The 13,716-nt window shown below is 46.3% G+C and overlaps 1 protein-coding gene across 4 annotated transcripts in view; it reads right to left on the bottom strand.

Annotated features, from left to right (window-relative positions):
* Window positions 1-5,138: 5,138 nt before the first annotated feature.
* The window catches only part of LOC137522925 (cornifelin homolog B-like), an 80,089-nt gene continuing 71,511 nt past the window's right edge, over window positions 5,139-13,716 (bottom strand). For all 4 annotated transcript variants that reach the window (XM_068243080.1, XM_068243079.1, XM_068243081.1 and 1 more), the window contains one exon: window positions 5,139-5,316. In XM_068243080.1, the coding sequence (XP_068099181.1) occupies window positions 5,164-5,316 (153 nt within the window). In that variant the 3' untranslated portion in view covers window positions 5,139-5,163. The remainder of the gene's footprint in view (window positions 5,317-13,716) is intronic.

The raw sequence follows: 13,716 nt of genomic DNA on the forward strand, positions 1-13,716 counted from the left end.
AGGGGAGGTTAGAGACAGGTCTGTAGCTGGTCATTGCATCTGGGTCCAGGGAGGGTTTTTTTGAGGAGAGGCCTGATGATTGCTTCCTTCAGTAAAGCAGGAAATATCTCTGATTTTAAGGAACAATCAAAATTTTTTAGGAATATCGGTACGAACAGGTCGGGGCAGTTCAACATGAACAGTGTTGGGCCAGGATCCAGGTCACAGGTAGTTAGGCGGACGTGAAGGAGGATGCTTGATGTGACTTCTTCATCAATTTCTTTGAAGTTTGACCAAGGTGTTACATTGTCTCTGCTAATGGTCTTCGGTGCTATATTAGGCTCAGATGCTGTAAGTTGGATGGCGGACCTTATAGCGGAGACTTTGTCTGTGAAGAAATGGGCAAATTGGTCACAGAGGTCCTTTGAAGACTCGATATTAAGTTTTTGACATGCCGGGTTGCAGAGTTTTTCCACTGTGCGGAACAGTTGGGCTGGTTTGTTAACTGCATTTGCAATCTCTTGTGATAGAAAGGATGATTTTTTTTCCCGTGATTACCTTTTGGTAGCTCTTCAAGTGGAGGATTAAGGCATGTTTGTCTTCTGGGGACTGATATTTGCGCCACAGTCTCAAGTTTTCAGCCTTGTCTTTTCAGCTCTTTTATAGCGTTATCAAACCACTGTGCATGATGGTGTGGAGTAAGATATTTGGTGCGCAGAGGAGCAATGGTCTCAAAGGTGGAGGACACACATTTGTTGTATTTAAACACCAGAGTATCAGAGTCCAAGCTGGAGTCAGTCAATTCATCAAAGCTAAGGTTATCTCGGATATGTTGAGGTGTTAGCCCTTTTAAGCGGCGATATTTTATTTGATTCTTGACCTGGTGTTTGACAGCTGGTATTGAGAGGGAGAAGTGTGTCCTTAATGCCCGGGGTCAAAGCCATCTTTTTCCCTGTTCTGGAGTTTTCCCCCTTTTTGAGGTGCGATATTTCTTCCTCGGAAGAATCTTCTTGGTGTTAGCTTTGTATGTTTGTCTGGGAACTTTTTTTCCATGGTCTCAGGGGCGTACCAATAGGGGGTGCAGAGGTAGCCACAGCATTGGAGCCCCGAAGGGCCCTCCCTCAACTACAGTATTAGCTCTCTATTGGTGCTGTGCTTGTAGTAATCACTTCTATAGATACTTTAAATAATGGTAATTAACAAACTGTTCCCCATCCCCTTCTTGCACCTCTGACGCTGTAGTTGTCATTGGCAGGTTTTGGTGTGCCATATCAATTGTTATGTATAGAGTGCTTAGGGGGCCCCATTGTAAAACTTGCATCGGGGCCCACAGCTCCTTAGCTACGCCACTGCATGGTCTGTATATCTAGACAGGATATTTCCTGTACTTTTCCAAAAAGCAAGTTCCCCTCGAATTCCATTGCGCATAACCGGTGGTGTTTCACATTTATACACTGGACTTAGGGCCTTTTTCCACTGCACACCTGAATAGCAAATCACTAGTGACTTTTAAATCGCTAGGGTAGTTATAAGAAGTATTTTCCACTATAGTGATTCAATTTGAAAATTGCAATCGCTTTATGGATCATTTTAAAAAGGACACATCCAAGCTACAAAAAAAAAAAAAAAAAAAAAAAAAAAAAAATCCCATACCTGGGACTTCCTCCAGCCCGTGGCAGCCGTCCTGTGCCCTCGCTGCAGCTCCCAGTCTTCTCCGCTGGCGCAGCCGACCTCGCCAGGTCGGGTTCCGGGTCGGCTTCTTCTGCGCTACACCACGCGGGTCACATGGTCTCTCTGAAGTCATCAGGACGGTACTGCGCAGGCACTGAACTAGTGCTCAGTACTGTCCTGATGACGTCGGAGGGACCACGTGACCCGCGCGGTGTAGCGCAGAAGTAGCCGACCCGGAACCAGACCTGCCGAGGTCAGCTGCGCCAGCAGAGAAGACCGGGAGCTTAGAGTCTGCAGCCTCCAGAAAACACATTTTCCAATGCTGTTAAGCATGAATGCCCCCTCTGAAACGCCGCATCCCCGCGGCTGAAATCTCAATGAATCCTCACGAAATTCTCTGGCAAAAATTAGGGGAGCGCTTCCTTGTAGAGGCAGAGCTTTGGACTGTAGCTCTGCCTCCATTCCAATCTGCGCTGATCTCCGCCTCTCCCCGCCCCTCTGTCTTCTTTCACTGAGAAGGGCGGGGGAGAGGCAGCGATCAGCGCAGATTGATTGGAATGGAGGCAGAGCTACGGCCCAAAGCTCTGCCTCCCTGGGCAGCAAAATCCACAACCTGGAAAGTCGTGGATTTTTGTCCCGAGGTTTTGGGTTGATTGAGTGTTCAGCCACAGAGATGCAGCATTTCCGAGGGGACATTCATGCTTAACAGCATTGTAAAATAAAAATAGTGTTTTCTGGAGGCTTCAGAGTCTCTGTAAGGCCCAATTCACACCAAAAACCGCAAAACGCCAGCAATTACCGCTAACTATTTGCGGGAGGGATTTTTCTGTGATTAATGTGCCAGCAAAACGCTCCATGTTGGGCATTTGTGGTAACTGCAAACGTGGCAGTGACAACACTGCCATAGGCTTACATGGGCTAGCGGTTTTTACAAACCGTGTGATTCCTGCTCAAGTGTGAATGGGCCCTAAGAGGGATAATACAATGCAAATGGGGAAAAAAAAAATTCCGCAATCACTGGCATTTGTGACTGCTAGTGGAAAAGGGCGCTAAATGCACATAATGTATATTAACACAGTAGCAGCCACGAGTGAAGTATCGCGGTAGCAGGCAGCGCAGATTGATAAATCAAGGCCCTAGAGACAAGTTGAGAAAATGTTGGGTCTTCAAAAAAAATAAATAGTCTCCCAGGCCCTTTTAGGACAATTTTTTTTAATCAAACGTATCCTTTAACACACCTGTGTCCTCAAAGGATAGATCAGAGTCTGAAATATTGACACAATGCTGCGTCAAGTTTTGGGTATTTGTCCCACTTTTCAATCTCTGAGTCATGGAAAGAGAATACTTCTGAAGGATTTTGAAATTACAAATCTTTCCTCTGGATTTTTTCTATAACTATTGCTCCCCTCCTGCCTGGCTGCTGCTCTTTTAGGCCTGGAACCCACTAGCAGTACATTACTAAGCTCTTGTGATTTGAAAAGCTCTTGCTAATATAATGCTATGGGTGTGATAACACGTGACGTGAGGAATGTGATTTTATAAGAATCCCCCATAGAATTGCATTAGCAAGAGCTTTACAAATCACAAGTGTGATTGCTAGTGGGTTCCAGGCCTTGAGCTGCTCCAGAAAGCTCAGATTTCTACACCTTCAGACCTATTTGTGCTGAAACCGGACCCAAAATACAGAGGAATCTAATCCACCACTACTATGTCCATCCAGGCATCATTATGGGGCTCTCCATTGGATTGCAACAGGCAAATCTCCCAGGGAGGATTCTCATTGGTCTACCACTCAGTGAACCAATGAGAATCCTCCCTGGGAGAGGGAGAATGCCTAGTGTGTAGGCAACACACTGACCTCACACCTTAGGCAGGTCTGTAGCTCTAGACCCGGAAGTCGGTGCCAACTTCTGCAGGTACACCACTCCTGCATTGAACTAAAAAAAAAAAAAAAAAAAAAAAAAAAAAAAAAGACGGCACACAGAAGGCTTCAAGTAAGCTGTATTAAGATCATACAGTTAGGGCCTTTTGCCACTAGCCTGCGATTTGCTTCTGATCGCAAAGTACATTAAACTAATAGAAACTGCAGCAGCAATTTCCATTAGTGCGATCTGATTGCGATGCGATTTTGGTCAAAGCGCAATCGTCGTCCTGCCGCATTTTGTATGCGATTGAGCTGGACTATAATGAGTATAGTAGCACAATCGCATGGTGGAAATTGAAACGCGATTGCGATCGGAATCGCGATCGCATTTCATAGTGGAAAAGAGCCCTTACAGATCAGCACACAACATGTTTCGGGCAACGTGAGGAAGGGTGTTGCCTGAAACATTTTGTGTCCTGATACTCTAACTGTATGATCTTAATACAGCTTACTTGAAGAAGCTGTCTGTGTGCAGTCTTCTATTTTGTTTGACTTAATGCCAATTGGTCTGTTGCAATGCAATCCAGTGGGTAGCCCCATAATGCTTTTGCTGTGGCCTGGCTGTATAGCAGACCTTGCACCCTGCAGCAGACCCAAGCGGTGGTGGTGGCAGCAGCAGAGGACCAGATGCACAACGGGGTGTATGAATACGGAGCAGTGCTTTTCAGCGCTGCTAGATTTGGGCGCAGACAGAGCCGCCATAGACTGTAATGGGAATCAGTCTATAGCGGCGCTCAGTGAGTAACGTCGGCTGAAGTTGCTTAAAAAAAATAAATAAATAAAAACAAAACCACAATAATTCGACCTGCAGCATTTGCTGGAAGCCGAATTATTTCATTCCCCCACTATCCATGGCGGCCTGCAGGGGGAATAGTAATTAATACGGCCGGGACTTGTGCAGAAGCAGGCTCAGCTATATACCGGCTGTATCCTGCGCCCAAGTCTACCGGCGCCGATTTCAAATGTACGCTGTGAATAATAGATGGACACTGACTATCATGTGCATCCGGTTCATTATAAATCCATGTGGATGCTACATTCACAGTAGTGCATAGCGATGTGGCATAATGGCCACTTTGTATTGCGGCTTGCCACACTATAATGCACCACCTATGCAACATTTAGAGTGCTTGTGGTGCTTTGGGCTACAACCACATGTGGCATTGTTAATTAAAAGTATGCTTCACTGTTAACAAGCGCACTTTGTGTTGACTATGCTTCACTGTATGTGACCATGTATGTTTTGTTCCTTCCATTTCAGACAGAAAAGGATTAAGATGAAATGGGGCCCTAGGCAAGATAGTGTTTGGTTTGCCCACCGCTGAGGGTCACCTGGCGTTTTAGTAAAAATTTGGTGAGGGCTAGCATCCACCAGGGCCCTAGGCAACTGCCTAGGATTGCCTTGTGGATGATCTGGCTCTGGTTTCAGGCAACAGCCACTGTCAACCTAGCCTTAGTCTCACTCCATAAGTTGGATACAGGTTCACTTTATTAAAGGTGGAAGATGGACAAACAAGACCAGGTGCATAAAGGTATAAATAAGCATTTATTATAAATATCTTAATACACGTAATAATAAAGTGAAGAGTCTATGTGTTCCACCTCCTTTGCTGTTGGTTCCAGAGGGGCGGGACAGGAAACCTGCAGTCATGCCATTGTCTTGCCTTTACCTCCCGCGCCATCTGGCAGAGGGCACATGTTGTACAGCAGCAGATGGCGCAATAGTCGTTCAGGAGACTACCCTGCAGAGAGACAGGAAGAATGTAAGAGGATACACATGGCTTTAACAGAGACCTCCAACCACAACTAGCCCCCCAATCAAAGAGGTGCAAAACATTACAAACTGACAAGTAGGTTGTATGCAGTTTGGAACTAAGCCAATCAAAATCAGTAAAGCCCGGTTCACATTAGCATTAGCTAACAGATGCGAATGGAGCCAATGTTAACCTTTGGATCCGTTCACTTTGGTCTGTTAGAACAGATCTGTTCCGCACGATCCATTAAACAGACGGCAAGTTTCCTCCTGCAGCAACTTTTACGGACTGCTGAGCCCAGCAGAACAGAAATGAAAGCTGAAGCGCTGCATTGGGGGCATTGAGAAAACAGAACGTATCTTCACACCGTTCTAGCCAGCAAAATCCACTTTGGTGATGGGGTCGGGGCGGAATTGTGTTGGTGTGGGGAAACGAACAGAAGCAGCTGAGCGGCAAACGGATCTGATCGCCCGGTAATCAGATCCATTTGCCACAAATTTCCAGTGCAAACCAGGCACAAGTGCATAAAATTGGCCCAGTTGCAAGCTGTACACAATTTACATGCCAGTCAGAATTTGCATCTCATTTCTATTTAGATGCCAATACATCCAACAATTTTGCGTCCCGATTTTTCAGCGTCACCCTGCACCCAAACTTCCCAGCACCTTAATTACATGCACATTTTTTTTTTTTTGGGGGGGGGGATCCTCCTAGGGAAGGGAGGCTGCATGGTTTGTTACACCCCTGGATGTGTGCTACCGATTGACTCTGCTGGGCTCAGTACCACTTTCCTGCCAAATAAAACGTGGGTCACTTCATCAGTGTATCATCTTCTCCACACCTAACCCTTACACCTCCCCCACCACCACCTAAGGGCATCCCATTCCTGACACCTTCCCTTAATCTTCTACCCATCATAAGCCCCTTGCCGATCCCAGACCCCAGTGTCTAACCTAGCCTCCCCCAACTTACCCCCTAAACCTCTTACAGGGCTCCTAACCAGTTTTCCTTTTGTCTTTTAGTTTCAAAAAAAAAAAAAAAAAACCTTTAGGGCCCATTCACACTAGAAGATCCTTTCTGAGCGTTATGCGATTGATAAGCTTTTTTTTTTTAAATCACTCCCATTCACTCATTAAAATCATGGTAAAAATCGTGAAAAAATTGCCATGATTTTGCGATAGTGTACGCGAAAATCTTGGTGATTTTTCCCCGCAATTTTAACGAATGTGAGCGATTTTAAAAAATGCTAATCAATTGCAAAATGCTCAGAGAAGCGCTTCTAGTGTGAATGGGCCCTCTGACATTTGTAAGTAGGGGGGAAAAAAAAAAAAAAAAAAAACTAAAACTGCCTGAATACCCACTCAGGGGTTGTAATATCCAGTAGTATCAACATATACGGTATAAACTAGGACATAGCAGAAAGAGGTCATCAAGGTTTGCTCATAGTTATCACACATAATTTCGAACATGGAATGAAACTATAGACAGAAGAAAGGCAGGGTCCGGGCACCAGATTTGTTGCAAATATTCCACAATTTATTTCATCCCACCAAACCGATACATATACAAGGCTGGTCTGACAGCTGTTTCGCAAGCGACGATGGAGAAACAGCTGTCAGACCAGCCTTGTATATGTATCGTTTTGTGGGATGAAATAAATTGTGGAATATTTGCAATGTGGCGCCTGGACCCTGCCTTTCTTCTGTCTACTGTTGCATACTGTATCCGGAGGCACAGTGAGTTGTCCACCTAGACCCCACCATAGGCTGCCAGTGTCTAGTGCTGATTACATTGATTTTTACCCTGCAACAATGGAATGAAACTAGGTTCAAGTAGCAGTTCGAATTTATGCAGTATGTGAGACCGTCCCGAACACTCAAGCCATGCAATTCATGGGGTGTTCCTTTTGTCTTCACTTGGCACCAAGCTCAACCAACCAGGAACAAGGTCTTGCAACTGGCTCCACCAAACATACGGTATTATGCACAGACCAGGGTCCCTCCCAGCCAGCTATATCAGCTTTACTATAACTGATCATCTGTGCCCACACTATTATTAAAGCATGCTACTATTTATTAAAGCATGCTACTTTTAAAGACTCCCTCTTGACAATGAACACCCTGGCTACAAGCATGGGCTGAGCTAGTTGGGGCACTGGTGCTAGACTACAACTGCTTGTACATGGCCTACTGACGGTCAACTTCTTTGAAGACGCCGCTCCGTGTGATGTCACACACATTGCTCCGTTGTCACTCCACAGAACAAGTCATCAAATTCATAGCCGACAGGTGTCTCTACAGGCCGGTCCAGCAATGTTGCCCAAGGGGAAATGGGTCCTGATCCCCAACATCAGTTATTAGGTGTGTACGCATCTTAACAGATCCTGGATCAGATGGAATTCAAAGTCCCGCAAATCATACCTGGGCCACGGTGAACCATAGTGAGGTTGATGTTCTAACCGTTTTAGAATTGCTCTCACTTAGGGGGCATTTGGCAATTTTTCAAACGCAGGCGATTTTTTAAATTGCCCACAAAACGCTTGTGCAATGAATCCCTATGAGAAGGTTTATATCAGCACGGTTCATGCACTGTGCGTTCAGCAAAGTGCTGCCTGGACCATTTTTTAGGCATTTTTTGCCTCAATGGAAGGTATTGGAAAACCGCAAACTCTCACAAAAATGCTTTGTGCAACAATTGCATTTGCGTTTAAGAATACATTGTATTTATTATTTTCCGGGTCAAAGAGTTCACTTCCTGACTTGTGTCAAGGAGTGAATTACAAAACCGCTCTGGAAAAGCACTTTTCTAAGCGCTTTACCAGAAAAGTGCAAAAAACCGCTTGCGTTTTCAGGTGTAAATTATAGGGAGTCTGTTTTGCATTTATTAACATGGGCTTAAATCCAAGGACTGAACTCTTGCATAGACCATTACAAGGGAGCAAACTGTGTTATCCAACTTTTATTCTATCAATTTCCTTACCTTTAACAATTGGACCAAAAAAAAAAAAAAAAAAAAAAATCTCATTATATAATTATTTGAATGAATAGATGGTAAAGGATAAACTGTCATGCAGAGGAAGAGCAAAAAGCAGCAGACAGCTCCAGCCAAACGGCAGATCCCATCAGCAGAGTAAGGACGCTCTTCTGAGTTGCTAAGACTCTAGTAGCTACTTGGATTCGAAATGTTAAACGGCTGTGACCGTGGGAGACGGGAATGGGGGGGGGGGGGGGGGTTGCTGCGGCTTGTGGGAAACGTGTCCCATTCACGTTGCTTTCCAGGACAAAAAAAAAACATGTCAGAAGGAGGAAGTGGAGGAAGGACGTAAATGCAACATGTGACGCGAATGGAACGCAACTGGGCAAGTTAACTCCCTGTCTCAGCTGTTTGAATCAGGAGTAGCTGCTCGAAAGAGCATCCCTGCAGCAGAGACCAGCTCCAGAACCAGCCAGACCTGCAGCAGAGCCCTCCAATGCAAGGACATCTCTGCTCTATTTATAGAAAGAAGGAAAAAAAAAACATTAACATGGGGATTTTACAAAGGAAACCTTGAAACCAGTGAAACAAAGAAGGCAAGCCATGATGCAGAGAAGTCCCACACAGCTGGCAGGGGGTCTGACACCTCAGAGAGAAGCTACTCTCCTGCTAATAAAAGCAATCAAAGAGCTCAAGGAAAGAAAAAAAAATTGCCTAAGTTCTTAAAAAACAAAACAAAAACAGAAGGTATTTTTGATTATTCACAGTTTGGAGTGAGCATATGAGGAGTCCCACAATGCATCACTGTTGAATATGCAAATCATCTCTTTGTTGTCCCTGATAGCTAAACACACCTCCAGAATCGCTGGAATGCAATGATTAAAAAAAAAAAAAAAAAAAAACACGGAGGGGTGGGGCGGCGGGTGTAGCTGGGGAGTTGAAGGCTCTGGGTCCTATTGAGCCTTTCTGTTCCCCTCACTGCCGCCCATTCAAAAGTTGTCACCCCTGCAAGAGCTTATTGGTCGAGTACCACTTGGAGTATCCTCTGAAAGCTTCAGGAGCCAGGGAGCTCCTGAAGACGGCTGCTCCGTACTGCGCATGCGTGAGCACGCCATTTGCACACTCCCGCACGTGCAGTACAGAGCCTCCCGTCTTCAAGCGCACTGGGGCTCCCGAAGCCTCCCGTGGCAGCAGATTTGAATGGGGGCGATAGCGATGGAACAAGGGGACTGAGAGGAACAGGGAGGCTTTATAGAACCCAGAACCTTCCTTCTCCATAGGCAAGTATCTGACTTTTAATTTCAGTTTACATTTGCTTTAATTTTGCAGACACACACTAATCCAACATGCATACAGACTAGCTTGAATGAAAGGGGGGAGTGGGGGGGAGAACAGAGAGCCCGATATGGTGTAGTATGTTAATGAGGTGATGTCTGATGCAAACACACACAATGGTTATACTCACAAGGACAGGTCGCCTCCAAGGCAACCACTGGATAAGCAGGCGGGGAGAATTGTAACCTGACCCCGCTCAGGGTTAAGAAGTCGCTCTCTGTAGGTAGAAGGAAATGGGGATACACCCCTCCATCAAGGGTGGACTAAACAATTATGTGGTATAACAACAGAGGCGCCAAGTAGAGTAAAATTAGTTAAAATTGTTAAAAAGGGGGAAGTGGGTGGACTCACCTCCCTTCTGAAAAAATGGCCAGACAACGGGCAGGTTACTTCAAGTTTAAAGTAACATTTATTATGAGCTCCAAAAGTGCAACGCGTTTCATGGGCAACAGTCCCGCTTCTTCAGGCAAACAATTTTTGGAGGGAGCAAAGTCGGGTAAAGAGCCAGATATAGCGCCTCTGTCAGAGCATTACATTAGCAAGAGATTGTAAGATCACAAGTGCTTAAAAGGCTCTTGCGGTGTGAGCCAGCACCGGTACAAAGGACCAAAAAAAAACAAAACACATAAGCCGACATTGCATTCCAGCAGTTCTGGAGGTGTTTGGCTTTCAGGGTCAACAAAGGGACGTTTTGCATATTTAGCAGGGATGCATTGTGGGACACCTCAAAGCACACCCCAACCTGAATAATCACAAACACCTGGTTTAAGAAGGCCCATTTCTGCTCTGCATAGCATTTTTGTAAGCTGGCTTTTGGGTCCTTTTTAGCCCCTTACGTTGGTCATAGACGGTACGTTTCTTCTTATCAATCGAGCCGCTGATGGCTCGATTGATAATCTGACAGGTCTGAGAACCGCGCGGATCGATTCCCCGCTCGATACCCCCGGGCGGACAATAGCGGAAATCAAGCGGAAGATAAGGAAGCGCCCGCGGGGATGAGCGGGAATCGATCCAGGCAGGCGCGGGGACGCATCGGGAGTCGAACCGGTGGCTAATCGAGCCGCCGGATCTAACCCGTCTATGCCCAGCATTACACACTCCTAGGAGTTCTGTGTCACCATAAAACTTGCTGGGCAATCTGTACCTCAAGGAAAGCAACTAACTCAAAACAATCCAGAGACAGTTTGCCGACTCTTCCTAGCCCTTGAACAAAAAGGCATATTCTACTATGTAGTCCTGGCATTCTGCAGTTTACCAGCAACTCAAATCAGCCATATTCTGTTGACATCAATAGTGGTCATGATCTTCATGCAGAGACAATCCCCAGAGAAGAAGAGTCTGCACCATGTCTGATGACATCCCACCCTTCACCAGACATCCCCAGAGAAAGCTTATCTATTCAGAAAGACACTTCTGCCTTTTCAAAGAGCAACTCAGAAACCTGATGAAAGAAGAGGCGAAATCACTCAAAAGCACAATAAACAAAACAAAAAATTCCACTCAGCCAAATGGCAACTCTATAAACAACCTCAGCTAGAGGTGGCACTGGCACCATAAAGCTGACCAGAGAAAACACCAACAGCTAATCAAAAGGAATTCTGTGTAACAAAGCTAAAATAACAGCGTCTCAAAATGCAACAAATCAGGTGGGAAAGCCCATCACACCACAAAGCTCAAAAGGTTCCAAATCCAACAACACCTCTACAAAAAGACTACAAAGAATCTTCAACACAGGCATCCGATTAGAGCAGGGGTTCTAATCTACACAATCTAAGCTCTCTACACGGGCCTTCCAAAAAAGGTCTTGCACCGCCTACAGCTGATACAGAATACTGCTGCCAGACTGCTAACCAACCAACCCCGTCACTGCCACATAGCGCCAGACCTGCACTCCCTTCACTGGCTACCTATAGAATGGAGGGTCCTATTCAAAGATCGGCCTACTGAGATTTAAATCCCTGAATAATCTGGGCCCTGGATACAAGAAAGATATGTTGCAGCTACGTAGCAATCCCCGCATTCTCAGATCCACAGGTTCTAATAATCTAGTCATACCCGGAGTCCACTTGGAATCTTTTGGTCCCAGAGCCTTCTGTCATGCTGCCCCTACGTTTTGGAACTCCTTACCTCAACAGATCAGGACAGCTCCATTCCTGGACGTGTTTAAATCCAGACTGAAAACCCACCTGTTCAGTTTGGCATTTGCAGAAATATAACTTGTGTGAATACTTCATCCAACTACCAATTACTGAATCTGAGAGAGCCTAAGCGCTTTGAGTCCTATGGGAGAAAAGCGCTATAGAAATGTTATTGTATTGTTCTCAAACTGGGTGCCGCGGCATGCATCCCCATCCTTTGTACAATGCCATCAGGTAATGCAACCAGCTGCATTACCTGCCAGTTAACCTTTAATCCCATTACTTACTGCAGTCCCCATGTGGGGAAATGTCTTTGTGGTCTACAGGGTTGACTCTTTATCCTTTTGTGCTTTCGGGGGGCTGCATAATGGGGGGGGGGGGGTCACTGACTAGTTAGAGGCGGATGCTGCCTAATAGGCATCACTAGCTACTTGGAGAGGGTGCTACTTATTAAGGGTCATAATGGTATTTTGGTAGTTTTTGCCGAGGGGTGCCTTGAAAAAATTTCAAAGCCATCAAGGGCGCCCTCACCCAAAAAAAGTTGAAGAACCGCTGGATTAGAGTGAGATCTGTCAGCTGCCCATACACCGCAGGCTGATTCCCAATCAATTTCATGTTGAAATAAAAAATTAAAACAAAAAATGCTGCAGGACCCGCGTTTGCGTAAAAAAAAATAAATCGGGGCGCATGCGCGGCGCTCACGAGGCAGGATGTGTCCTGTGTGAGCTCCGCTGACAGCCGGGAACAAAAGAGCCTTTACTTCAGCTAACACGGACACTTTGACCCCCGGATCATAGCCAAGCCTGCATGATATGACACAGAAGGGGAACCGAACAGCAAAAAGCAAGAGAACACGCTCAAAGGGAACTTTACCTCCTTCTACTCCCTCCCGGGCCTCTACGAGAAGCGCTCTCAAGATGGCGGATGACTCGGCCTCACGCACTAACTCCCCGCCCTCCACCAAAACGAAGCAATGCCAGACCGATGGCTCCCTAAGAACACCCCCACGGGATGCCCAGCAGTCCCCCTCCTGGGATAAGCAGGAGTTACTAGCTGATATAGGCAAGATGCTCAAATCGGAGCTAGCGGTAGCTGTGAAAGACATCTCAGCCCAATTGCATGAAGTCGGCCAAAGGGTGGGAGTCCTCAAGAACCGCATGGACTCGGCGGCAGACGCACTAACCGACGACAAGAGGCGTATCACACAACTTGAATCCCGGGTAGAGGCCGCAGAATCTCGGCTCGAGGAATACGAAAACCGGGCCAGGCGATCAAACCTGCGTATTCGCGGCCTCCCCGAAACTTTTGAAGCACTTAAAGAGGTGGCTACCAACCTGTTCTCAGCACTGCTCCTGCAAGTGGATCCGGAGATGTGGCGGTTTGATCGCATACACCGAGCCCTGGGTAAACCAAAAACCCCAAATACTCCGCGAGACGTCATTTTAAAACTGCACTATGGAGAAATGAAAGAACAAATTATGACGGCAGCCAGGGATCTTGAGGACTTACCTGGAGTTCCATCTTCCGTCCACATCTACGCGGATCTATCCCCGGTCACCTTGCAAAAGAGAAGGCTACTCAGACCGATAACCCTCTCACTCACCCGCGAAAGAGTACGCTACAGGTGGAACTTTCCATTCGCCTTGAACTTCACCCTGGGGAACCACTTTCACTCTATCAAGTCCCTGGAGGAGGGTAAGTCCGTTCTTGAAGAGGCCGGCATCCGAATTGAGGTACCCGAAGCCCCCCACAACCACAGCGAGGCCCCAGACCCCGTAGAGAATGGTCAGAAGTACCTCGTCGCTCCTCCAGCCCACGATCTGATTAGCTTTCCCATTATCTCTTAATGTTATGCCTGTATTACGGATTACGGATTTCTCCCATATCATCCCTGTGATTAACTTTGCCTGGGTTCCTGGGTCTCGCCCTGGCGGCCTACTGC

Source organism: Hyperolius riggenbachi, chromosome 6 (genome assembly GCF_040937935.1).
Source record: "Hyperolius riggenbachi isolate aHypRig1 chromosome 6, aHypRig1.pri, whole genome shotgun sequence".
Taxonomy (NCBI): Eukaryota; Metazoa; Chordata; class Amphibia; order Anura; family Hyperoliidae; genus Hyperolius; species Hyperolius riggenbachi.